This window comes from Sorex araneus, chromosome 3, assembly GCF_027595985.1.
Source record: "Sorex araneus isolate mSorAra2 chromosome 3, mSorAra2.pri, whole genome shotgun sequence".
Lineage (NCBI taxonomy): Eukaryota > Metazoa > Chordata > Mammalia > Eulipotyphla > Soricidae > Sorex > Sorex araneus.
In genome coordinates, this window is record NC_073304.1 from 201,491,366 (window position 1) to 201,515,376 (window position 24,011).

At 47.8% G+C, this 24,011-nt stretch overlaps 1 protein-coding gene across 2 annotated transcripts in view; it reads left to right on the plus strand.

Annotated features, from left to right (window-relative positions):
- Positions 1-24,011, plus strand: part of HNF1B (HNF1 homeobox B) — a 64,990-nt gene that overhangs the window by 17,835 nt on the left and 23,144 nt on the right. For both annotated transcript variants that reach the window (XM_055133031.1, XM_012932809.2), the window contains exon 5: positions 21,703-21,863. In XM_055133031.1, the coding sequence (XP_054989006.1) occupies positions 21,703-21,863 (161 nt within the window). The remainder of the gene's footprint in view (positions 1-21,702; positions 21,864-24,011) is intronic.

Below are 24,011 nucleotides of genomic sequence, written 5' to 3' on the forward strand. Positions count from 1 at the left end.
TGGAAGGCCTTTATCTGCACCCCCACCCCCACCCCATTCCGCTGCTCAGGCCCTGTGACAGCCCTTTCTGAGGCCATTGAGCAGGCCCGGAGTGATGGCCCCTACCTCTATTCTAGAGCGGAATCAAGAGAAAGGCCCCCCGAAGGTCAGAGAGCAGGGTTGTGGCCAGGCAAGGGGCAGCCTGGAGATGGGTACTGATACTGACTCGTGCCATGAGGACCAGGAAGTCGGCGCCGAAGCTGGGCAAGGCTCAGCCCAAGCTGGAGGGCTCGACTTCGGGGTTTCTTGTGGCCTTGCTCACCCTGGTGTGGTCAGAACCTGCCTCCTGTCTACTCACCTGGCTGCTGCATCATAGCCCAAGAGTGCCTTGGCCCCATCAGTCTTCAGTCACCTTCTGTCATTTCCCATTCCCAGTTAGAGATGGCAGTGGGGACTCATGGAGAAAGCCAAATCTAGAGTCTCTTTCCCAAGGGGACATTTCTTGTTTGTTTTCATTTGTTTGGGGGCTGTGCCAGTGATGCTCAGGGCTTGCTCCTGGCTCTGCACTCAGGACTCACTTCTGGCGGTGCTCAGGGATGCCGGAGATCATATCTGGCTTGGCTGTACTATCTGCCTCTGTACTATCTCTGTATCTGTACACCCTGCCTGTTGTACTATCTCTCTGGCCGCAGAGGACATTTCTCTTTGTAGCTGCTGACTTCTCCTTCTCTTCGAACCCCATTCCCGCTCCTAACCCTCCAGGAGACTTGAATACCCTAAAGATCTCATCAGAGCTTTAAAATCCAGAGACCCCCCTACCTCCTGCTGCTCCTCGCCCCCTCTCATGTCTCCTCTCCTGCAGGATTCTGACATGGGGTTTTAGACAAAGGAAACTTGGGGTCAGGAGATGTGGGTGACTGCCTCTGCCTGCTGGGTGCTCCACTCCTCAGGGCCTGAGGAAAGTGGCCTGGGACAAGGTAGCACCGTAGCACTGTCTCACTCTCGTCCTGTTGTTCATCAATTTGCTTGAGCGGGCACCAGTAACGTCTCCATTGTGAGACTTGTTACTGCTTTTGGCATATCGAATACGCCATGGGTAGCTTGCCAGGCTCTGCCATATGGGTGGGATACTCTTGGTAGCTTGCCGGGCTCTCCGAGAGGGACAGAGGAATCAAACCTGGGTCTGCTGCATGCAAGGCAAATGCCCTACCCGCTGTGCTATTGCTCCAGTCCGGAGATGGGGTGGGGGGAGGGGGGACAAGGTAAAGGGAAAGAAATGTTGTTGTCTAAGGGGGAAAAAATCCTAGTATCTCTGGTTGATACAGGGCTTCCTGGAGATTGGGCTAAGGCTGAGCCCCTCCTGCACACACCAGCTCCTTTCATCCTCAGCCCGCCTTGCAGGGTAAAGCCCTGCTGGAATAGCAGGCAGTCTTTATGGTCAAGAGGAGCTTGATGTTTCTAATACGAGCCATTAATTTGCTCAAGTTCATATAGTTAGTGGCAGAGCCATCTCTTGAGTTCTTAGACTCTGTTCATATCTCTTTGTTTATGCAAATGGCTAAGAATTTTTCAGACTTGAGAAAACACCACACACACACACACACACACACACACACACACCCCTCAAGGCTCTCATCCTGCATCCTTTCTGCTCCCCTCTGAATGACAAAGAGATTTTGAGAGCATGGCCAAGGGGGTGGGGAAAGGGTGGGGGTCTCCCAGTTTAGCTAGTTTACTACTCCCACAGCTGTTGCTCCCAACCTCTAGGAATCTCTGGCTGCCAGGGGAGAAATGAAAAGCCCCCTCTCTCACGACTCCGCCTCCATCTGGGTGGGATTTGAACTGCCCTTGCAGCCAGCTCTGTCTGGGGCACTAAATGCCTTAACAACTTAATGGAGCTTGGGGGACGGTGTGGGCACCTCAGCCCCATCCCACCCCACCCGCACAGCAGCAAGAGGGCACTTAGGAAAGTATTCACTCCCCCACAGCCAAGCTCTCCATAGTAAAATAAGCCTGCTTCCCCCTAGGTGGCGGATTAGCACAGTTCAGGAAAAAAAACAAAGCCTGTCTCAAAACATCTGGATTTTAGGAAGCTCTTTAATACTGACAGCGCTAGATCTGTGGTGGACAGCGCTCCCAGGGCGCCCAGCTTTGTCCCACTGCCATCTTATCTATTGGATTTGAAGGTCATTTTATCTTGAGGGTATCACCCCATTGACTGCCGCTAGATTGGGGAAGACAATCAGGATATTAATGAGATTAAGGGGCAGGTCTTCAAAGCATTCTGCTGCCGACCACCCCCTGATAGTGGAAGGACCCTGGTCTGCATACAAAGAACCTAGCTGGCGGACTGGTGGGGCTCGAGCCACTATACAAAGGGTTCCGCAGATACTGGGGCCCTATCACTTAGGCAGCCCTATTGGCCAAGCCTAATCCCCCTGAAGGATCCTTAGAGGATTCAAGGACTCCAGCTGCCTGGAGTTGAGTCTAAGGAGGAAGGAAGCTGCCAGCAAGCACATAACCCCAACCAGCAACTTGGGAGCCAAGTGCCCTTGGGACCTATTTGTTGAAGGCAATTTCTTGGGAACTGAAAGGAACTTGGAGAGAATTAAGCACCACAGGTGCAGAAAGAAGCAGAAACCTGTGCACCAGTCTTTAACACAAATACCTAATGGGAAGATACCGAATGGGCTCTCTTTCTCTCTCTCTCTCTCTCTCTCTCTCTCTCTCTCACTCTCTCTCACACACACACACACACACAACACAGATACACACACTCACCGATCAGGAATGAAACTATAGCTTCCCAAGGAACGCCCACAATCATGATTATCATCCTAGCTATTTCATGGCACTTTAGTATAGATAGGGTCAGGGATGTGGCTCAAGTGGCAAAGGATACGCCTTGCTGTATGACACCCTGGGTGTGGTCCTGGCCTCCACTGCACCACTGGGTGTGTCTCCCAAAAAGCAAACATAAAAACTCTCTAGTTTAACCCTGAGGTGCCTGCACTGCCTCTGAAGTTTCATCCCTTCTGTTAAGAATGAATTAGTGGATATTTGGGGCTTTTGAGTCATCCTGAAGTAAAAGTAGTATAGATCATATATTCACAAATGAGCCTGGCTGTTTCCTACCCAAACTTTATGTATGGAAGTCTGAGTCTTATAGAATTTTTACATGTCATCAAATTTCCCTGGGTTGGGTTTTTTTTTTCTTTCCCACCCTCTTAATGATGGCTGAGAAAATAGGAATCATTCTGAGCTTTCCTCAGAGGCCAGACAGAGACAGAATCTGCGTTGGCCTGTGCACCATAGTTTGCTCCATCCTGCTGCTCCCCAACCCTTGTCTCATGGTAGGACAGTGATTCTGGGACCTTAAGCTTTGGCGCCTTTGGACAATCCACTGGGGAGTTGCTCCAAAACCTAGTGTCCAGGCTACAGCCTTTCTCCTAGTCTCATCTGGGTGGGGCCCAGCAACGGTGGTTTCTAAACTTTACAGGTGAACCCTGTGTTGGCACCAAGTTGGAAAACCAGCTCTAAAATAGAGCCTCTTAGGGCTGGAGTGGTAGTATAGCAGGTAGGGCATTTGCCTTGCATGCAGCCAACCTGGGTTTGATCCCCAGCATCGCATATGGTCCTTTGAGTACTGCCAGGAATGATCCCTAAGCACAGAGCCAGGAGTAACTCCTGGCTCAAACCCCTGTCCCCAATAGAATTAATTAATTAATTAATTAATTAAAATATAGCATCTTGGGCTGGAGTAATAGTACAGCAGGTGGGGCATTTGCTTTGCACACAGCTGACTTGGATTGAATCCCTGGTGCCCCATATGGACCCCCGAGCCTTCCAAGAGTGATCCCTAAGCACGGAGCTAGGAATAAGCCCTGAGTACTGCTGAGTATGCCCCCAACACAAACAAACAAAGAAACAAAACAAATAATAAATATGTATACATAAAGAGAGAGAGAGAGAGAGCCTCTGCCTCCCTCCTGGGTTACTAACAAGTTTAACAAGTTGCCAGATGCTGCCGAGGATGCAGATGAGCTCTCTCCCTAGAGAATCACCCAATTAGCAATTAATATTTCCTTTTAAACGTGTGTATTACAGGCACAGTGATTTACAGTGCTGTTAATGGCAGGGTTTCATTCATAACATAATCCCTCCCTACACCCTCCGCATAGCACCCTTCCTCTCCACCATTGTCCCGGTCTCCCTTCTCCTCCTAATGCTCCCATCCCTCCTCTTTTCACAGAAGTCCAGTTATTTGTTTCTGTTGCTTTTGGGTAGTTGTTACACCCCCATGATGTATCTTTGGTAGATGAGAGAGTGGGTGAGAAAGATCATTCTGTGGCTGTTCCCTCCTTTTAACTCCACTCATCAGGATATTCTCCAAACCCATCCATGCAGCAAATTGCATGATTTCATCTTTTCTTGTAGCTGAGTAGTATTCCATTGCATATTTTTACCATGATTTCTTTATCTGTTCTTGAACACATTGGGTTGTTTTCAACTTTTGGTTATTGTGAACAGTGCTGCAATGAACATAGGAGTGCAAATGTCTTTTCTGAATAGATTTTTTTGGTTCTTGGGGTAGATGCCAAGAAGCAGAAATCAATTAGTATTTCTTTATAGCAACCTTCCTTTGCCCTACTATAGCCAAGGACTGAGACAACACAAAATAGTCTTCAATCTCAGCACTTACTCCATTGAAGATACTCTGAGGAAATTCTCTCTTAAGTCCAGTATAGCATGGAAAATTCTGGCATTGGAGACAGTCCTGAATTCCCTGTCTTCTGTTGTCATTTATTAGCTGTGTGACTCTGGCCAAGTCTTTGGAGTCTACGAATCCTGGTCTCTCAGTATGTAAAGTGGGGATACCCACTCATGCCGACACTAGACTGCTTAAATGAGATGACATATGCAAAGCACCCCAGACAGAGCAGATTCTTGCAGATGATGGCTAATTATATTCTTGCAAAATCATGGTGTGATTTGCTTTGACTCCTTCTGTAGCTCTTGATTGCTTTCGATCTTGATTTTCTGCGTCTGGTATTTGCAACAAATTCAGACTAGCTTCTTGTAGTGACTCGGGGGTTGGGAGGTAGCAATTTCTCCCTCTTCGCAGAAAGCTGCCCTGTGACATGGACAAGACATTTCCAGTAGCATGCCCAGGGCCATAGGGCACTTAGTACCATCTTCACTCAACAATAAGAAGGGTCTGGAGAGACAGTACAGCACTTGCCTTGCACATGACCAACCCAGGTTTGGCACTGCAGATGGTCTCCCAAGCCTGCCTAGAGTGATCACTAAACTCAGAGTCAGGAATAAGCCCTGAGCACTGCTTGCTGTGCCCTCAGCTCCCCCCACCAGAACAAACAAAAAAAACACAAACAAAAAAACAAACAAAAAGGGAGAAAGGCTGTTGAAGTGTGGTTAGGATGAGGAGCAAGGGCTCAGTGTCACAAATGGTCAGGTTTGGATGATAATCCTGAATTCCCTGTACCACTAGGTCATTTTCGCCTTTCATGAAAGGATGCAGGAGTTCCCTACTTGTTGGTAATTAGCCCTGGACCTGTATCCTTTAGAGGGGGGTGGCATGCTTTCTGGACCAGCATCATATCCAGCATCATTGACCAGCTTCATGGTCTTTGTTTTTAGAAGAGGAAGCCCCCCTACCCCAAACTTCAAGACTAAGAATATAAAAAGAGGCAGATGCCTGCAACCTTTAAGAAGAGCCCAACAAATCCTCACAGTGCCTCTGAGCATGCTTCTGCTAAAGATCCCATCCATTGTCCCACACAACCTCTGGAGACCCACACCCAGTCTCCTTTGGTCTCATCTGCATAGCCAGTGAGGCCCCTGACTCCTTCAGGAGTCAAGAGACAAGTTTCTCAGGACATAGGCTCTCCAAGCAGGAGGGTTATCATGAACCAGCAGGTGACCTTTAGCATTTAATGAGTCGTCAAGCAAAAGTCTATGTTCTCCAAGACTAGCAGGTTGCAGGTCATCTTTTGTCAGCCCCCACTCAGAAGGTGCACCTAGGTAGCTTAGGCTGCACCCCAAACAAGTGAGGGTTTGAATTGTGGTTCTGTTGCTATCTGACAGGGTGGCCCCCAGTAAGTAAATTCAATTCTTTGACCCTCAGTTTCTTCAACTATCACATAAGGATCATAGGGATGGAGAGATAGTACAGCAGGTAGGGCATCTGCTTTGTACATAGCCACCCCTGGTTCAATTACCAGTTACATGTATGGGCCCCATGCTTTGTCGCCATGAAAGTGATCCCTTAGCATCACCATGGGTGGTCCTAATACCAAAATAAAAATAAGATAAAGATTGATCCTCAGAACGGTTGGATGGTATAGCTCTGAAACCACACCTTCTGCCCCTCACAGAACATTACAAGGAAGATGTCTTGGGTTGATTCAGAAACCTTCAGTGCTCTGAGAAAGAGGAAGGACTTTGGATCTACCTGTGCTATTGACTAGTGTGTGATGCTGCATTATCACCCTTTTTCGTGAACTCCACTTGTCATTTGAGACATCAGAAACAATGCAATTGGCAAGATCAATCTGTGCTTCTCGAATCTCTTTCCCAGGCTACATCTAAGGAATCTGGGAGTGATCACAAGATTATATGTTATATGTTTAGTATATTGGATGCTTAAGGTTACCTATAAAGTTGTCATTACCAAATGATAAATTCATGTTTTAACAAGGAAGGGAATATATCTTTGGTTCTTCCACTCACGCCATTTGGAATTAGAATTTGGGGCAGGGCATTGGAAAAAGAAAGTTTCAACAAACACCCTGAAAGCGTTGGGCTGTCCCAGAGCAGCAGAGTTGATGACCATCCTGGTGGCCCCTGGATGAACTAAGAGAGGGAGCTAACCGAGGTTAGGCTTCTCTGGGATCTTTACTCTTAGTTCAGGCTAAGGATTCAGGAGACTTGAACCTCTGTTCACTCAGGGATGACCTTGGGAAAATAACTCCTCTCAGATTCTGGCAAGTGAGGCTGTTGGACCTTTTGGTTCTAGCCTTTTGGATCAGGCAGGTTCTTATCTGGAGATGCTTGAGTTGTCCCATGGAGGGAGCCAGGACTTGGCCACTTACAGAAGGGGGAGCTGATCATTGTGACTGTTTATTGTTCAACTCATCATCTGTATTCTTCCCTCACTTGCTCCCTCTGTCCCTTGCCCCTTCCTCTCCATGTCAGAAACTGTGTCTGTTAGAAACCTCCACCTTTATGAGGGATCATTAGAGCTTTACAACTACCCACACATTCGGTGAGGCCAGTCACAATAAATAGATTTATAATGGGTATAAACAAGACACCTAGAACTGCTGGGGGTTAACACTTTCGGGGGCCTTTGAGTGGCAGTCTGTGTGCCCTCTGGCTCCCCCACTGCTGGGTGCCTCTTCCTGACAGGCACCTGTTGAGTGGGACTGACAATGAATCCCGATGAGTTTGTGGTCAGTAAAGATGGAAAACTCCCATTGGCTCAGCATCGGTTTGAAAAGTGCGCATAAAATAGGCACCTCGTTTGTTTTGGGGTGAGGGGGAATAGTGGGCAATATCCAGTGGTACTCTGGGCTTCTCCTGACTGTGCTCAGGAATCACTTGGAGTGGTGCTCAGAGGATAGTTTGTAGGGGTGGGGGGGAGGTCAACCAGGTTGGCCATATGCAAGGCAAGCACCTTAACTCCTGTGCTGTCTCTCGACCCCTGCTTATCTTGAGATGTTTCCCCAGAAATACAAATGAGCGATCACCTTCTTATTGAGCTTCCTTCTGTCAGATGAAGTATGGGATTTGCAATCTCTGTTTAGGTCTACCATGAAGAATGAGGGCCCTGTGGTCTCTGAAAAATTGACAGTTCATGTATTCTGAGTGGTAGGATTGTGGGGGTTTTTTTGATGTGTGGACCCTAACAAACTTTCTTTCACCACTTTGTCTCCTGACCTGGCTCATGGAAAACATCCCATATATTTGTCCATGAAAAGATTAGGCTTGGGGAAAGCCTAATCCATGAAAAGAGGGGTTTGGGGAGATTGTACAGTGGGTAAGGCAGTTGCCTTGCTTGCAGCTGAGCCAAGTTCGATCCTTGACATCCCACGTTGTCCCCCAAAAACCGCCAGGAGTAATTCCTGAGCATTCCTGGGTGTGACCCAGAAACTGAAAAAAGAAAAAAAAGAAAAAAAGAGGACTTCTTGTCCAAAAATCTCAATATCTAAGTCCTCCACTGCTGTTTTAGCTACTGAGCATTGAACTAGCTTCACTTTACATCACATATAATTATTTACAGCATCTTTCCCTTTTCTAGAAACAATATCACCTAGCGTCTCCATTTATATTGCTTAACTAAAATCTACAATTCACAACTCAACAACAAACACTACCAGGAAGTTTTCAAAGAAAATATGATCGTTATTTCTTCCTAAAGCTCTACTCGTTGGTTTAATAGTTTACTGAATTCATTCCTTTTCTGTTTTCTTACCAGCATCCCTTAGGCAAGAAAAGAACTAGGTCTATGACTCTGCCTTAGATTCTAGTAAGCAAGCTCAGGTCTGGAAGGGGGACCAGATTCGGTGTACCTGGGAAGTCTGGCTCTTGGGGAGCTCCTTGGATACTTTGCTGCTGCTTTCAGTCAGTGGAGGCCAGCAATCACCCATCTTGCAAAATCTCAACACCCGCCACATGCCACTACCTAGAACTGGCATCCAGGAGCCTGAGTGACCGGTGACTGTCATGATGATGATGATGATGCTATGGCGATGACAATGATGATGATGATGGTAGTGGTGATGGTGATGGTGATGGTGATGATGGAGCCTCATGGGGGTGATAGAGAGGCTGTGTCTGGCCTCTGACACTTGCCTGGCCTCAAAGCACCTTCTCTCTGAATCTCACTTCCCAGTAAGGCCAGCTTGTGAATAGGTCACGTGGACAGCCTCTCTTTCTAAGGCAGTTTTATTAGGCCTTTGGTGACAATGCAGATGTCTGTTTAGGGCCCCTCCTTTTGTGGGGACACCCAGCAGCTCAGTTGCCTGATGACTTTATAGCTCATCCCTGTTAGGAGCATCACCTTTCTCCTCCCATTCCTCTCATTCTCCCAGTCTGCCAAGTCTGGGGGCTTTTGTCGTGGCAACATTCCCCCCACCACCAGCCGCAAAGGCAGCCTCTCAGAAAAAAGAGACCCCAGGAGCCAGACCGCAGTGGGGCTCTGTCTGTCCCAGAGCTATGGACCTAATGACAGCCACCATTAAATCTTCTAGGCTTTTTCTAGGTTCTTTTGGAGGAAAAGACACTTAGGTCACTCAGGTTGCCAAAGTAAGTCCCATTCATGGTTCTTTTTACCCCAAAACCAACCCAGTGGTCCTCAAACCAGGTTGAACTATGTTCAATCTAAAATCAGAGTTCCTATCTGCAGCCCAAAACCTTTAGAAATGAGCAGCCTGTTAAAACCTAATGGCATTTCCATTAAAGTGCTATTCTGTTCCTGCTTAAAGCACCCCAGGTCCATGCCTAGGCCTCAGGGAGTGGAGAATGGGAGCCCCACAGAGGCATCCACTGGCTATTTTTGCACTCACGAATGCCCCAAAGATCTTATTACCCTCACTCCCCAGCTCAGCCATCTCTTGCCTTCAAGCATGGAATTGCCTGCATGGGTCAAGAATGCGTCTTCATTTTGATGATATTTTCTTCTTCTCTCCCCCTTTCTTCCTCCTTACAAATATGCCTCTCCCCAGGGCCAGCAAAATCAGGTTTAGGGGATAAATGTCCATGTCCCATCTCAACTATTCTGCTCAGCTGCCCCAGGGTGAGCTGGGTGCAGAAGCCCAGGGCAGAGATGAAGGACAGGTCCTTGGTACATCGTGGGTTTGTTCTGCAGATGCCCACTGAGGGTGTCACAGCTGCCAGGCTCTCATGAAGTACTGAAGGGTCCATGGGGGCAGCAGACATGGTCCTGCCTTCACAGGGCTTACCTTCAAGGAAAACAAGAAACAAAATTATTTCCAACTATGACTTGGATCATCAATCATCATGATAAGCTATCTGGAGTCAATTTGGAGCTTTTCGGGGGCCAGGGCTAAGCCTCAGCATTTGATATAACAGATTTGCTGAGGGACCCAGGGCAAGAGGTAGAGAAAACAACATATTCACGCCTCTGCACTCCCCTCTCTTTGGTGGGCGTCTCTGATGCTGTGAAAAGCAGAGTATCGGGTGCCCATCTGAGGGCTGGTATGGTGGGGGCTCCTGGGCTCTGGTCCAGGCAATGCTCAGGGCACAGTCTCTGCTGTATGTGGGCAAAAGCCAGCTCTCAGCAAAGGAGCAGGTGAGTTGCCCCCGAGAATCCTGGTGGGGAGAACTGACAAAGGTTCTACTGCCCTTCTGCCTAACCCACATCTGTGGCTTTCCCAGGGGCCCTGGGTATCTTTGCTTCTGTTCTCAGCCCAGATGCTTTCGACGGAAGGCTTTTTTTCCCTCCCTCTTGGTTACATTCGCTTTGATTTTTATAAGAAAACCAGTTTGTGGGCTTCCCTTAAGTATCACTCAACTTTCACTCCTTGAGTTCAAGAGTGTTTACCGTCCCTGCAGGCCTGTCTGTGTTTCTCCTCTTATGAATTGAGCTCCCAACTCAGCCACCTTCAACAGAAAAAGGATCTGGAATGGAAAGCAGCCAGTGTTTAAACTGCTTTTATCTTGCATCAACTTTTTCCTCCAAGACTTTTAGATTTTTAATCTCCTAAACTCTTTGCAAACATTAGGTTTGCACCCCAAAGAGGAACGGCCATAGTCCTGGGTGACCAATGAGAAACTGAGGCAGCAATGCTAACTGCTGAGCAAGCTTCCAGCTTTAGAATTCCTGGTTTCAAGGTGGGGGAGAGCATTCACATTCTCTTATCCCAAAGAGGGTATCTAAGGCTTGAGAGATAGTACAGGAGAAAAGGCACTTGCCTTACACACAGCTGACCCCTATTCTATGCCCAGCATCACCAGGAGTGGTCCCTGACCAGAGAACCAGATCCCTGAGCACCAACTCAGATACCTAAGCACAAAGACCTGAGCACTGCTGGATGTGCCCTGTCCTCCCCTGCCCCCCACCAAAAAAAGAGGAAATCTCTGAGTAAAGGATTAAAGGAGTATGGTTTCTCGATGATGTCGTCGTCCTGGGTCCCTTGAGACCAGTTCCTCCTGGTCCATGCACCACACTCTCCTTTGCCTTTAGAGCAAACACAGGCCCATGCAGTGCTAAGTGATGATCATGGTGGCATCCTTTGGGAAGCGCTTTCTCCTGCTAGTGCTCCCTCCTGAGAAGGAGCAGCCCTTTTCCCCCACCAGTGCTCCCTCCCGAGTCTCCAGCCCGAGACTGGGTTCCTGTTGCAGAGCCAGCAGGGTTGGGCTGCACTCCGCATGAGGCTAGGAACACAGCGGAAGAATGTGTGTGACAGAGCCCTGGTCAGTTGAGTAATGTTTACTCTGTTGGTGGCTGGGACACTCACTGGGGCTGGCAGAGGGCCACCAGCCAGAGGAACATTCCTGCATTATCAGGGATGGGATATCAGTTTTGAAATGTCAGAGATGAAAGCCATCCCACCACACATTCTGAGAGCAGCACACAGACCCTAGGAAGGGGTCCCCCAGCCTCTAGTGCCAAAGGTATGGGAGGACCAGTCTGACCTGAAGAGGTCTCCGATCCCCTCTGCCCATCTCACTAAGAGCTTTCTTGGCAGACTCTGCTCTTCCGCTTACTGAGTATTTTCTCTCCCAGGAAAACCCAGGGCTTTATCTAGCATTATTTTATTCATTCATCATTCTGGCTTCTGAAGAAGGAAGATCTATGTGCCCGGTCTATTTATTTATTGGGGTGGAGTTGCTCCCCCAGAAGTGTGTGGGGACCAGGGGACACTCCTGGTGACACATAGCCTGGTTGTGTGACCTGACAATATTCAGACTTAGTAGTGCTGGGGGTTGTCAGGGCCACCTCAGCTGTATTTGGGAGATATCCAGAGGGGCCAGAGGGGCCAGAGATTGAAATCGGGGCATCAAGCCTCAAGGTAAGGCATGTGCTTCCGCCCTTGGGACTCTGTCCTCAGCTCTGTATGCCTTGCTTTGAGGGGAAAAAGTGCCAAGGCTCTTGAGATTGGAGAGATACTACAGCAAGTAAGATGTTTGCCTTGCATGCGGCCAACCCAAGATTGATCCCCGGCTGCCCATATAGTCCCCCAGCACTGCCAGGAGTGGTTCCAAGAGTGCAGAGCCTGGAGTAACCCCCAAGGAGTACTGAGTGTAACTGTTCCCCCCTCCCCCCATACACACTCACAAAGACAAGGCTCAAACATTGATTGACCCCCAAGTCATTAGCAAGTCAGGACAGAGAGAGAATATTAGTTTAAAGTGCAAGACACTGGGGCAGAAGCAATAGTACAGCTCACAGGGTGCTTGCCTTGCTGGCAGCTGACTCGGGTTTGATCCCCAGCACCACATCTGATCCCCTGAATCCTCTCTAGGAATGATTCCTGAGTGCAGAGTCGAGAGTAAAATCTAAGCACTGCCTGGTGTGGATCCCAAAACTAAAATAACCAAATAAAATTCAAGACAGGACAGGGATGGTAGCTAAAGAGGGGGGATGCAGGGCTACTAGTGTAATGTCTTGGGTTCGATCCTAGCCATTGCTGGTGGTCCCAGACAAGGAACTAGTGCACAAACATTCATGCCCCAACTCCCCACAGTGGTTTCAGGCTCCTCCCTCCACACCGGGCCCCCCCACCCCCCGACCCCGCCAGTCCTCAGCACTACTGTGTGTGGTCCTGATGTAAAACTTTGTTGATTAAAAATTGTTCTGTCTGGCAGGGCGTGGGGAACCATATGGGGTACCTGGGATTAAACTCTGGTTGTTCATGTACAAGGCAAGTGATCTACCAGTTATATTATCTCTATGGCTCTGCAAAAAACAATTTTTTAATACCAGTATCCAAATTATCTTGTCCAAACAATAGAGTTTATAGATTTTTCTTAAATTGTAAATATAAAAAGATAAGAAGGAATTATCTTACCAATTGATTTTTAACAGAAACAATGAGCCAATCAGTAGAAGAGAGACGACTAATTTAAAATAATGTACCTCATATAGGAAGAAATCCATATAGTAAATAAATTAATTAAAAAGTTGCTAAAATTAATTTGTAAATAGGACAATCAATTTGTGTGTTTCTAAAGATGGTAATTGATTAGAGTCATTTGTACACTCTCTGGGAGAAGTAAATAGTTTGCTGTTAGCAGTTTAGTCTAAGAATTATAATTTCAGTGGGAGTAAATCAGATGTAATCATAAACTTTTAAAAATATTTTAGGGTTTTTTTTTTCGCTTTTCGGGTCACACCCAGTGACGCACAGGGGTTCCTCCTGGCTCTGCACTCAGGAATTACTCCTAGTGGTGCTGGGGGACCATATGGGCTGCTGAGTATTGAACCTGGGTTAGCAGCATGCAACCCTACCCGCTGTGCTATCGCTTCAGCCCCAATCATAAACTTTTCTCTGTCAAATAAATACCATTATTGTGACAGGTATGATAATTTTATTTAAAATTTTTGATTTCTACAATCTACGCATTTATCTTAAACACAGAATTCAGTTTTCCCTTCTTCGTGGAATTCCAGGAGATTAGCTGCATTTACCTATGTGTGTAGGAGTCACCACCTCCACAATTAGAGAGAAGAGAGAGGTTGAGAGAGAGAGGTCAATCTAACTCAAATTTGAAATAGAAAAGAAACAAAGTAAGGGAACAACAAATGGTGAAAGTCATCAAAACTGAAGACTCTATCTACAGAACTTAGCTTACATGGGGTGGGGGTTGCCGGAGGGGCCCTTGGGGCACTGGTGGAGGAAAGCAAACTCTCTGGTCATAGGTGTGGCGTTGGAATGATGTATTTATAAAAGTATAATTAATAACACTGTAAATATTAGTATCTCAGTAAAAATGGTTTCAAAAGTAAAAAAGAAAATGTCCTACCTAGAAATAGCAGATGCCCTGTTGATCTCTGGAATATGGACTTGGGGCTCTCAGCTGTTTTTTGCTGTCCCTGGGACTTGAGCTGTGACCTGAGCCCCAGCAGCCCGTTTCTGAGGCCCTGAGCAGTGCCTCTCACAGCTCCTCCCATAAGGCAGTTTGAATGCAGGTGCACAGCTAGTTCTATAGAACCCAAAACACACACCATAAAAATCCACCATGCTTTGCAAAGTCCTGCAATAAAAATCATAAGGCTCATGGGAAAAAATGGGGTTGAGGTCATAACACCCCAAAATTTCATCAATGACATGTTTCATAAAGATAAGAATGGAATCAAAATAGGACTAGAGAGATAATACCAGGGTTATGGCATTTGTCTTCCATGTGGCCAATCCGGGTTTAGTTTCTGGCACCACATATGGTCCCCCGAACACCACCAGGAGTGATCCTTGAACAGAGAGCCAAAAGTAAGTCCTGAACACTGCTGTTGTGGTCCAAAAGATGCCCCCTCCCCAGAAAAGAACTGAATCAAAATGTAAGCAGAGTTTCACACCTGTTAAGTGATTAGGAAATACATAAATATCTATGGCAATAATATGGTGTTTTTATCTTGAAAAAAAAAAAGTAATATTTGCCCGTGAAAATAGACCTCAGAAGGATTGCAGCTTGTTTATTAGGAAGTAGTGGATGGAGGAAACATGAACAAAACAGGAAGGAGAGTTGGAACTCCAGAAGTTGGTGGTTAGGGCATGTGCAGTGCACTGGGGTAGCTGGTAGGGGTGTGTTGTGTGTGTGTGTGTGTGTGTGCGCGCGCGCGCGTGCGCGCGTGCACGTGTGTGTGTGTGTGTGTGTGTGTTTTCCTTATGAATTTCTGTTTATCTGGGTACAGATTTTGGAATTCATGCCATGTTTCTCAAATGTGAAATTCAGATCACTCTCAAATAATTCCCTAACATAACAATAGAAGTGGAATAGATTGGTACTTTCACTACAAATATGCTTTCGAAATTGACTGTATTTTCTTCTGCCAAAATATGATGTTCCCTTATTCTAGGGCAGGGATATTCAACACAGCTGAGAACTCACTCCTTCATTCAGTAAATATTGACAGATCCTGGCACTCTGCTTGGCTGTGAGGGTGCTACAGTGAGTACACACCCGAATCTTCCTTTACGATGGAGAGAAATAAATGTACCAACAGTGTGTTTATAATATAGCAGGTCTCTAAATAGCATCACTTCATTCAATGGCATCTTGTTTCTAATAACATTAATGAGGGGGAAAATCAAAATCACTTACAGCCTGGGGACATTTTAGAGTTTGTACCTTCTTTCCCAGTAAGAACAGGGTTTTTTTCTGTTTTTTTTTCCCCCAATGTGTACATGAGGTTCACTATCCTGACTCAGTTGTCCGAGTCTGATTGTGTGTGGGCATGGATGTGCGTGTGCCCTGTCCAGAGTGGGCTCCTACCTTGTGTCCTGAGCTACCAGAATAGGCTCCAGCCACCTGTGGCCCTGAATTGGCCCTGAACTGGAATAAATGGGTTGTATGTACAATCAACGAATGCATACATGTATACAATTACTTGCTTTATTTTAGAAGCATTTGGGGCCTTTATTAATTTGTTTGGCCCTGGTTTTGTGACTTAAAATGTGCCAGAGGAACTTAACTTGTTTATACCAACTAGGTCAAATTGGTTTCCATTATATATTATATAGCTTAAAGATAGTTCTCAAGAACCTTTGGATAATGTTGAGTGAGGACTTACTATTTGCATGACCATTCGGCTATGAGTCTCCACCACATTCAAGCCATTAGAAACTAGAAGGAATCACAGAAAGCTTCACAGAGGAAGTGATAATCTTCTTAAGGGATGATATGGAGAAGGAAAAAAATTTTCAGGCAGAGGGACCACATAAACAAAGGTACAGAGGCAAGTGCTCTGACATGATTGAGTAGGAGGTAGTAAGAGATGGTTCAGATGAGACAGATTGGCATCACCAAGGCCCAATTCTGCCTTTCTTTGGTGTGAAGCCTTTTCCAGAAGGTCAGAAGGAACCAGTATCAATTTCCAAACAGATTGATAACTAGGCATAAATTTGCTTGACAAAGAAATGTCAAGTTGCAGCAGTAAAGAGTGCATTAGAGAAGAGAGAAGGGTGCTGAGGCAGAGCATGGAGACACTGGATTCTTGGAGCCCTAAAATTTCTTCTTGTTTGACACCAGTCATGTTAGATGATTTAACTCTGTCGCCCAAGCTGTGGGGAATTCAGGAAGAGCCTGGTACCCATGATGCTGAGCCGCGGGCGTGGGTGTGAATAGATAATGTGGCCAGAGCTTCAAGATGTATCTAGCATCTAGTGGGGCTGCTTTTTTTGCTACTGACTCACTCAGCAGGCCAGCGATGGGGAAGTGGCCTCTTCCTAACTTAAGCCAGAAAACGATGGATCAGTGTACGGCTGTCATTGGCATTTGTCCTGGGGAACCCTGTCACTGGGTAGCAGGCATTTTGGGCTAGTCAATATTAAACTTGAGTCTTCATTGTAAATTCACTTTTTGGAGCTTGCAATGGACAAAGAGATGAGGGAAAATGACAATTCCAGGCTATTATGATGCCTATCACAGACTCCCAAGCACAGTGCCTGGCATTGGTTCTCCAAATTTTGTGAGCTTGGGGCTGGAGAGATCGTGTAATGTGTAAAGTCTGCCTGGCAATCAGCCAACTTGGGTTCGATCCTTGGCACTGCATATGGCCTCCAAGTCCCACCAGGAGTGATCTCTGAGTGCAGAGCAAAAGTAAGCCCTGAATATATCTGGGTGTGTCTCAAAAAACAAACAAAAGTTTCATGAGATTAGCCCTACTAAAAATGTCTTCTCGAGGTCAGGAGCTAATCCTGGGGTTAGAGCACATGCCTTGCATGCGGCTGATCCTGGTCCAATTCCTAGCACCACATGATACCCCATCCCAACCCCCAATATTGCTGGATGAAGCCCTGGAGATCTGGGAGCTCCACCAGGATGTCCTGGGTCGTCCCCAGCATCACAGGCTGAGGTAGCACAACATCCTCAGGCCTTGCATTGAACCATCGGATAGCAGACCAGGTGTCTCAGTCCCCATGAGCACTGCTTCAGGGCCTCCTCTTCCCAACCATAAAGTCTTCCAGACAAAGACATTACGACTTTCAATGGAGGAAGAACTAAGAAGGGCACAACTTTATATGCCTTGCATGTGTGGGTACTTCCACCGAAAGTAACTCATTCAGTTTTCTATGATCTAAGTAAACAATAAAGAAACTGAGGGGTTGAGAATGAAACTCATGCCTCACATACATGAGATCTGGATTCAACCCCTAACACACACACACACGTGCGGGCACGCGCACACACACACAGACCCCTGATACTTGGGAAAGAAGTTAAGTGACTTCCCCAAGGTCATGCAAATACCCCATAGCCCCATAGTGGAGACAGATCTAAACTCAGGTCTCCTGGCTCCAGAGCCTGCCCTACTTCTATTCTCCTTTCAAGCGCTCTTCTGAGTTTGTGAAATACACAAGGACCTCTGCTTCCTATAACAAGAGCAGCTATTTCTGGTCTCTCCAGCCCCTGCCTTGTGATACACCCTCCACCTCCACACCTCCCTTTCAAGGCCACTGGATGGTTACAGCCACAATCTCAGGGTCCAGAGGAATTCCCCCATTTCTGGTGAGAGGAGCATCCATGGGGAAGGTTCCAGGCTGACTTGGAGCCGATGAGGTGGCCTCCTGCTCAGCTCCCACCACACTCCACAGTGCTAATAGCTCCTCCTCAAAGCGAGCAGTCTTCTGGACTAGAGGTGAGGAAGCTGGAGCTCCCCCAAAACATTGATGGCAGAGCAGAGATCCCAACAGGATCCCCTAACTCCCAGCTTGAGTGCTAGCCCTTACTCAGAGCTCTTTTGGATGAGTGTGTGGGAGAGTGGGAGAGGATGAACCATACCGCAGAGAGTGATTTGGGATCATTTGTGGAGCCAGGTGTTCACACCTGGGTCAGCGGGGCGCAAAGCAAGCACCTGAACCCTGGTAGTTTCTTTCCAGCCAGAGATCTTTAAAGTAATGTGCTTAAGTGTGAGCCCAGTTTTAAGGAGGGACACCCCAACACTATTGCTCTCATGGAATGAAGTTCTGCAGTGATGAAGAGAGGCTGGAGCTGCACACAGCCTTGGGTTTCGATGCCGGGACTCGAACAAATAACCTCTTGACTCTCTCCTACCTGGCTCCCTTGTAAAGTAGGCTTTTGTTTCCCGCAGATGTCCCAGGTTAATTATTTTTAAATAAATAATTATGTAGCCAGCGGTAGGGAAGAAGCCTCCCCATGACCTGTATTTGATCATCGGAGGGCTGGCCCTCTTCCTTCAGCCAAACTAAATAGGCTAAAACCTGCGTCTGTTTGACTTGAGACTCAATCGATGGTGCGGACAGGCTGGGAGGTGGAAACACACCCGACTCCCAGCGTTATCACCACTCTCTCAGGAGCAGAGCATCTTGGGGAGGCAAATAGCTGGTCAGGGAGACAGAGAAAGCAGGAGCAAAACAGACTGAAGTCCAGTTCCTCCGAAGAGAAAGGACAAGAGGGCAGGGGCCTGGCCTCCCTCCAGACTGACAAAGCATCAGGAGTTTCAGCCGGGGAAGATTCCTTGGAAACTCTTCTCCATGGGAAGGTCATTATGCCTAGTATTTTGAATAGACCCTGCATAATCTAGAATTTTAGAGTTTTAGGGAAAATACCTGGAGGTCTTCATGGCTCCTGCTTTCTCCCCATTCCCAGTTGCCATTTATTTGGCATTTTACCAGGAGTTTTGTGGATGTTATTTTTGATGGGAAAATTACCCTTTTAAGGAAGAATTTGCTCCATGATACAAGAGAAAACTAAGGTGCACAGTAATGGTTATTGTTCCAAGATTTCAGATTCAGTAAGAGTAAAGTTGAGAATGGGGCCTGATTTGGTCTCATTCCAGAGCTCATTCCAGCTTCCCAAGACCCTTGTTTGTTAGAAAGGTCTTCCTTCTGTTACCTCTGCCCCCGTCTTTTCACTGGTTCTTCCAACTGAGCTCACAAGAATGGGGTGGCGTTCTTCTTTCCAACAAGAGAGAGTAGCTCTCCAGAGAGCTTTTGGAAGCATCCTGATAGGAAACCTCTATTTTTACTTTTTTTTTTTTTTGCTTTTTTGAATCATATCTGGCAATGCACAGAGGTTACTCCTGGCTCTGCACTCAGGAATTACTCCTGGCAGTGCTAGGAGACCACATGAGATGCTGGGAATCAAACCCTGGTCGGCCATGTGCAAGGCAAATGCCCTACCCGTTGTGCTATCACTCCAGCCCCAGGAAGCCTTTTTATGAATGGAGAAAAAGTTCCTTATTTAATCCAATTAGAGAGAATTGAGGGTAGCAAAAGGAAAACCTAGGAGGAAACAGAGGAAATGAGATTTTGTTTTGTTTTGTTTTTGTTCTTGGCCCACACCTGGCAATGCTTAGGAGTTATTCCTAGCTCAGAAGAGCAGGTAGGGCGTTTGCCTTGCATGCAGCCAACCCTGTTTTGATTCCTCTGTCCCTCTCGGAGAGCTCAGCAAGCTACCGAGAGTATCCTGCCCGCACAGCAGAGCCTGGTACGTTCCCCGTGGCATATTCAATATGCCAAAAACAGTAACAAGTCTCACAATGGAGACATTACTGGTGCCCACTCGAGAAAATCGATAAACAACGGACTGGACAACAGTGCTCCAGTGCTACAGTGCTGCTGGCGGTGCACGAGAGACCATATGAGAGGCCGAGGATCAAATTCCAGTTGGCCACATGCAAGGCAAACTCCCTGCCTAATGTCCTATTGCTCTGGCCTGGTACAGCGGGATGTGGAAGAAAACGAACGGAACTGGGCAGGAGGTGTTGGAGATGTGGAAGTCTGTTTTCTTTTAGGCCACCTGGATCCAATTCTCTCCAAAACTCTACCCCAGACCAATAGCCACTGAATTTCAGTGTTGTCCCAGTGCCAGCACTGTACCCCTGACCCCACAGGCCCTGAGTCAAAGGATGGGGGAAATGACCAATAGAAGAAGCCCATAGAGCATGCATCAAACAAGCTGCTCTTGAAGGTTAGAAGCCTGCTTTCACAGTTGTTTGTTTTCTGCACAGCCTCTTGAGCTCTAGGTCATACTAAACTTGGGCCATGTCCTTCAAAAGATCCAAGGAAAACTGGCTTAGGTCCCCTTTGGCAAGCCTGGTCTTGGCAAATTAGAAGTCAGTGGACATGGAAGCTTGCCTGACCTCTATGGTGTCTATGGGGGAGAGGGGGCACTTTTGTAGCCTTCATAGAAAGGTGGACTCTGGTGGGGACAGAAGGCAGACTAAGGGGGAAAACAGACCAACGGATTCCATATATAATATACAATAAGGGTTCATCTTGGAATCAACTGAGCAACAGGAGAAGTGCAGCTCTACGGCATCTAGTGGGCTCCAGTAGTTCATGCCTAGGGGATTTGGCTTCTTCCCTTGTGGGCAGGAACAAATCTTCTGATCCAAGGCATTGAGTGTCAGGTCCCATGGCCCAGCCTTGCCCCTTTGTGTCACAGGCCCACCAAGTGGGACTTGACCTCTGCAAACTGGAAGCAGTTCTTGGTCCTTCTGGAATTTCCCCCACTTGCCTGGTGTCTGTCCAGGAAGACCCCTTTCCCGAGCATAGAGCTGCCTTGTGGTTCCCGAGCAAGATGGAAGGTCAGAGCAGAGAAGCTGTAAAGATGTTAGCTGCTCCTCTCCCTGCAGGCAGACTGTAGGGAGTTACTAAGCATCCAAGTTCTGCCTAGGTGTGCCACCTGTCCCCACCTGGAGCTATGCCCTTCCCCAGGTTTTGGAAGTCAGCCAAACAGGACCCCACCAAAGGAATGTGTGTTATAGAGCCTCCGAACTGTAAGCCATCCTTGTCCTGCCCATCTAAGCCCATGTTCCTTGGCTATTAGTGTCCTTTACTCTGGTTTGCCTTAAGGTCACTCTCTGTTAAAGGAGTTGACTTAGTTTTTGTAATCCCATATAGCCAAAAGATGCCAAGGAAACATTTCCAGAAGGTCGGTCTTGGGATATCTGGTGGTGCTCAGGATTTACTCCTGGCTCTGTGCTCAGGGATCTCTCCACACAGGGCTCAGGCAGGAAGAGAAGTCTTTAAAAGAACTATGCAAAACAACAGCCAGTAGAATCTTTTTACTCAATCATTTGACAGAAGTTTATTGAGTGACTTCCAAGCCCCAAGGCACCAGGGATGCAGCAAGGAAAGTGGAAAAAAATAGATAACAGTTTCCTGTCTTCCTAAGGTTTACATTCAGGGCCAGGGCCAGAGAATTAGTCCAGCGAGTAGGGTGCTTGCCTTGCACACTGCAGACCCATGTTCGATCCCCAGCATCCCTTGTGGTCCCCCAAGCACCACCAGGAGTAATTTCTGAGTGCTAGGAGTAACCCCTGAGCATCACCTGATGTGACCCAAGTAACAAAACAAGAATAAACAAACATTCCAGAGGTTGGAGAGAGACCACCTCTACCTAGTAAGAGACAGTCTCTATGGGTAGACCTCAAGTCTAGCCATAAGAAGGAAACCTTATTTTCTTGTCCTCTACCCTTGAAAACAAGGGGAGCCCGGTGTTCTGGGCCCTGGGGGCACTAATGTTCCCTGCTGGGTCTGCCTTGTTTTGCAGGAGTGCGGTATAGCCAGCAAGGAAACAATGAAGTCACTTCCTCCTCCACCATCAGTCACCATGGTAACAGCGCCATGGTGACCAGCCAGTCCGTTTTACAGCAAGTCTCTCCAGCCAGCCTGGACCCTGGCCACAATCTCCTCTCACCTGATGGTAAAATGGTGAGTACACCTGGGCCATTGTAGCTCTGGAGCTGATAAGATAAGAGGCAAAATAAACACAACTTCTCACAAGGCCTGCCTCAAACAATGAACCATTGTAGCCGGGCAGGGGGAAATGGGGCTGTCCGGAGTTGGGACGGAAAGGTAGGACTGGTGACCCAGCCTTTGGCGGGTGGAAGAGGTGTTCAGTTTGAACCCAGCCAATAAATCTGACAGAGCTCTGCTCTCATTTTATTGATTGAATGCCTCATAAAGAAGCAAGCCGGGTGGGACACTGTTTGTCTTGGGGCTGCCAATGACATTTGTGTTGATAAAATGTTCATTCATCCCACCACCCGCCCTCCCCGCCCCCTCTCCCCCCAAGGCCATCAGCCAGTTTTTAACCCAAAGAACTTCTCACTGTGAAACAAGTCTCTTTCTCTTGACCACCCCACTGGCAAGGAGAGTAATGAAGTGAGTGGCCAGGGCAGGGAGAGGTGTGGGATTTTGAAGGACACTGGATGGCCATGCCAAGGAAGATCACAGTGCAAAATGCCAGGCAGGGGAGGGGTGATGCTGAGACGGTGAGTGAGAAGGGGTCACTTTGAAGTTCCGATGGCCCAGGTTCAGATTCCGGCTCCAACACTTTATCTTGCCTTGGGCAGGGTTTTGAACTGCCCTAGATCTCTCTTTCCTAGAAAATGGGGGTGAGTGATCACAGGATTATCACTAGAGGGAACAGATGTGCTAGCTCTGGGAATACTCAGCACAGTGTTGGGTCAGGAAATCTTCGTTTTGATTTTGTTTCAGTGGTGGGCTGGAGCGATAGCGCAGTGGGTAGGGCATTCATCTTGCATGTGGCCGACCCGGGTTCCATTCCTCCACCCCTCTGAGAGCCCAGCAAAGTACCGAGAGTATCTTGCCCCCATGGCAGGGCCTGGCAAGCTACCTGTGGCATATTTGATATGCCAAAAACAGTAACAACAAGTCTCACAATGGAGACGTTACTGGTGCCCGCTCGAGCAAATCGATGAACAACGGGACAACAGTGACAGTGACACGGCCTTGCTCAGCGGTACTCAGGGCAGACTCCTGGCTCTGTGCTCAGGGATCGCTCTTAGGGGATCGTTCAGGGGTTTGGGGTATTGAACCCGGGTCAGCTGTCAGCTATGTGCAAGGCAAACACCCTACCTGTACTATAACTCTGGCCCATCTCAGAAAATCTGTCGCAGACAAGCATAGCGGTGTTAGGCCCCAGCGTGAATCTCTTGATGAGATCTTTTCCATTCGTAGCCACACACAACTCCACACCCAGTGGGAAGGGCAGCAGCCGTGGTGAGGAATTGACTGTGAAAGTTTGAGTTTTCAAGATTCAAATCCTTCAGCAACGCAAGAGCAGGGGAGAGCGGCCGTGGAGCAGAGCACAGAAGCATTACGACAATAGGGAGGGTGGGAAATGGAAAACTTGATTCTTTGAGTCATGCTCTGTTTCAGGGGAGGGAGGAGTGGCAGGTTGGTAGAGCCCTGCACATTCCCTCAGGGCTTCTGACCCCAGGAAGGTGGAGGCCGGCCCTGGGGGAGGGGGACAGATGCCACTTTAGACCTTGACGTGTGTGCTGTGTAGGCAACAGAGGAATGGTGGTGAGTCACAGGTGATTGAGTCCCCTGCTCCCGGGAGAAAAAAACAACGTGTCGTTTCTGAAGGGAGCTCTAGCCCGGCCAACTCTAGTTTCAGGGGCCCTGGGCTGCTCGCCCAGTGTGGTCTCAGGACGTGGCAGTGGTCAACTCTTCTGTGGGAGTCGTTCAATGCCCCCTTCTGGCCCTCTCCTCCTCCCTTCTGTGGCTTCTTCATGAAGAACTATGAGTGTCAGATACATTCCTGTGAGCCCCTGGCTGCTCTGAGACCCACATTAACGAGGGGAGAGGATGAACTTCCCCAGAGAAGACCTTTTGACTTCTCAGTGGAGGAAACGTTCAGTCCTCTGACCACTGGCCTTTGGAGCCCTCTGCTTCTTCTTTATAGAGGAAAAGCGTCCTCACTCAGGCTGGGCTGCTGGTCCTCGGTCGCACTTTCTCCCCCCGTTCTGGCTGGCAGTGCTCTACTGGGCAGTGATCGTTGGATTGATGATTGACCACGACAGCACACCTCAACGTTATCAGACACCTGGA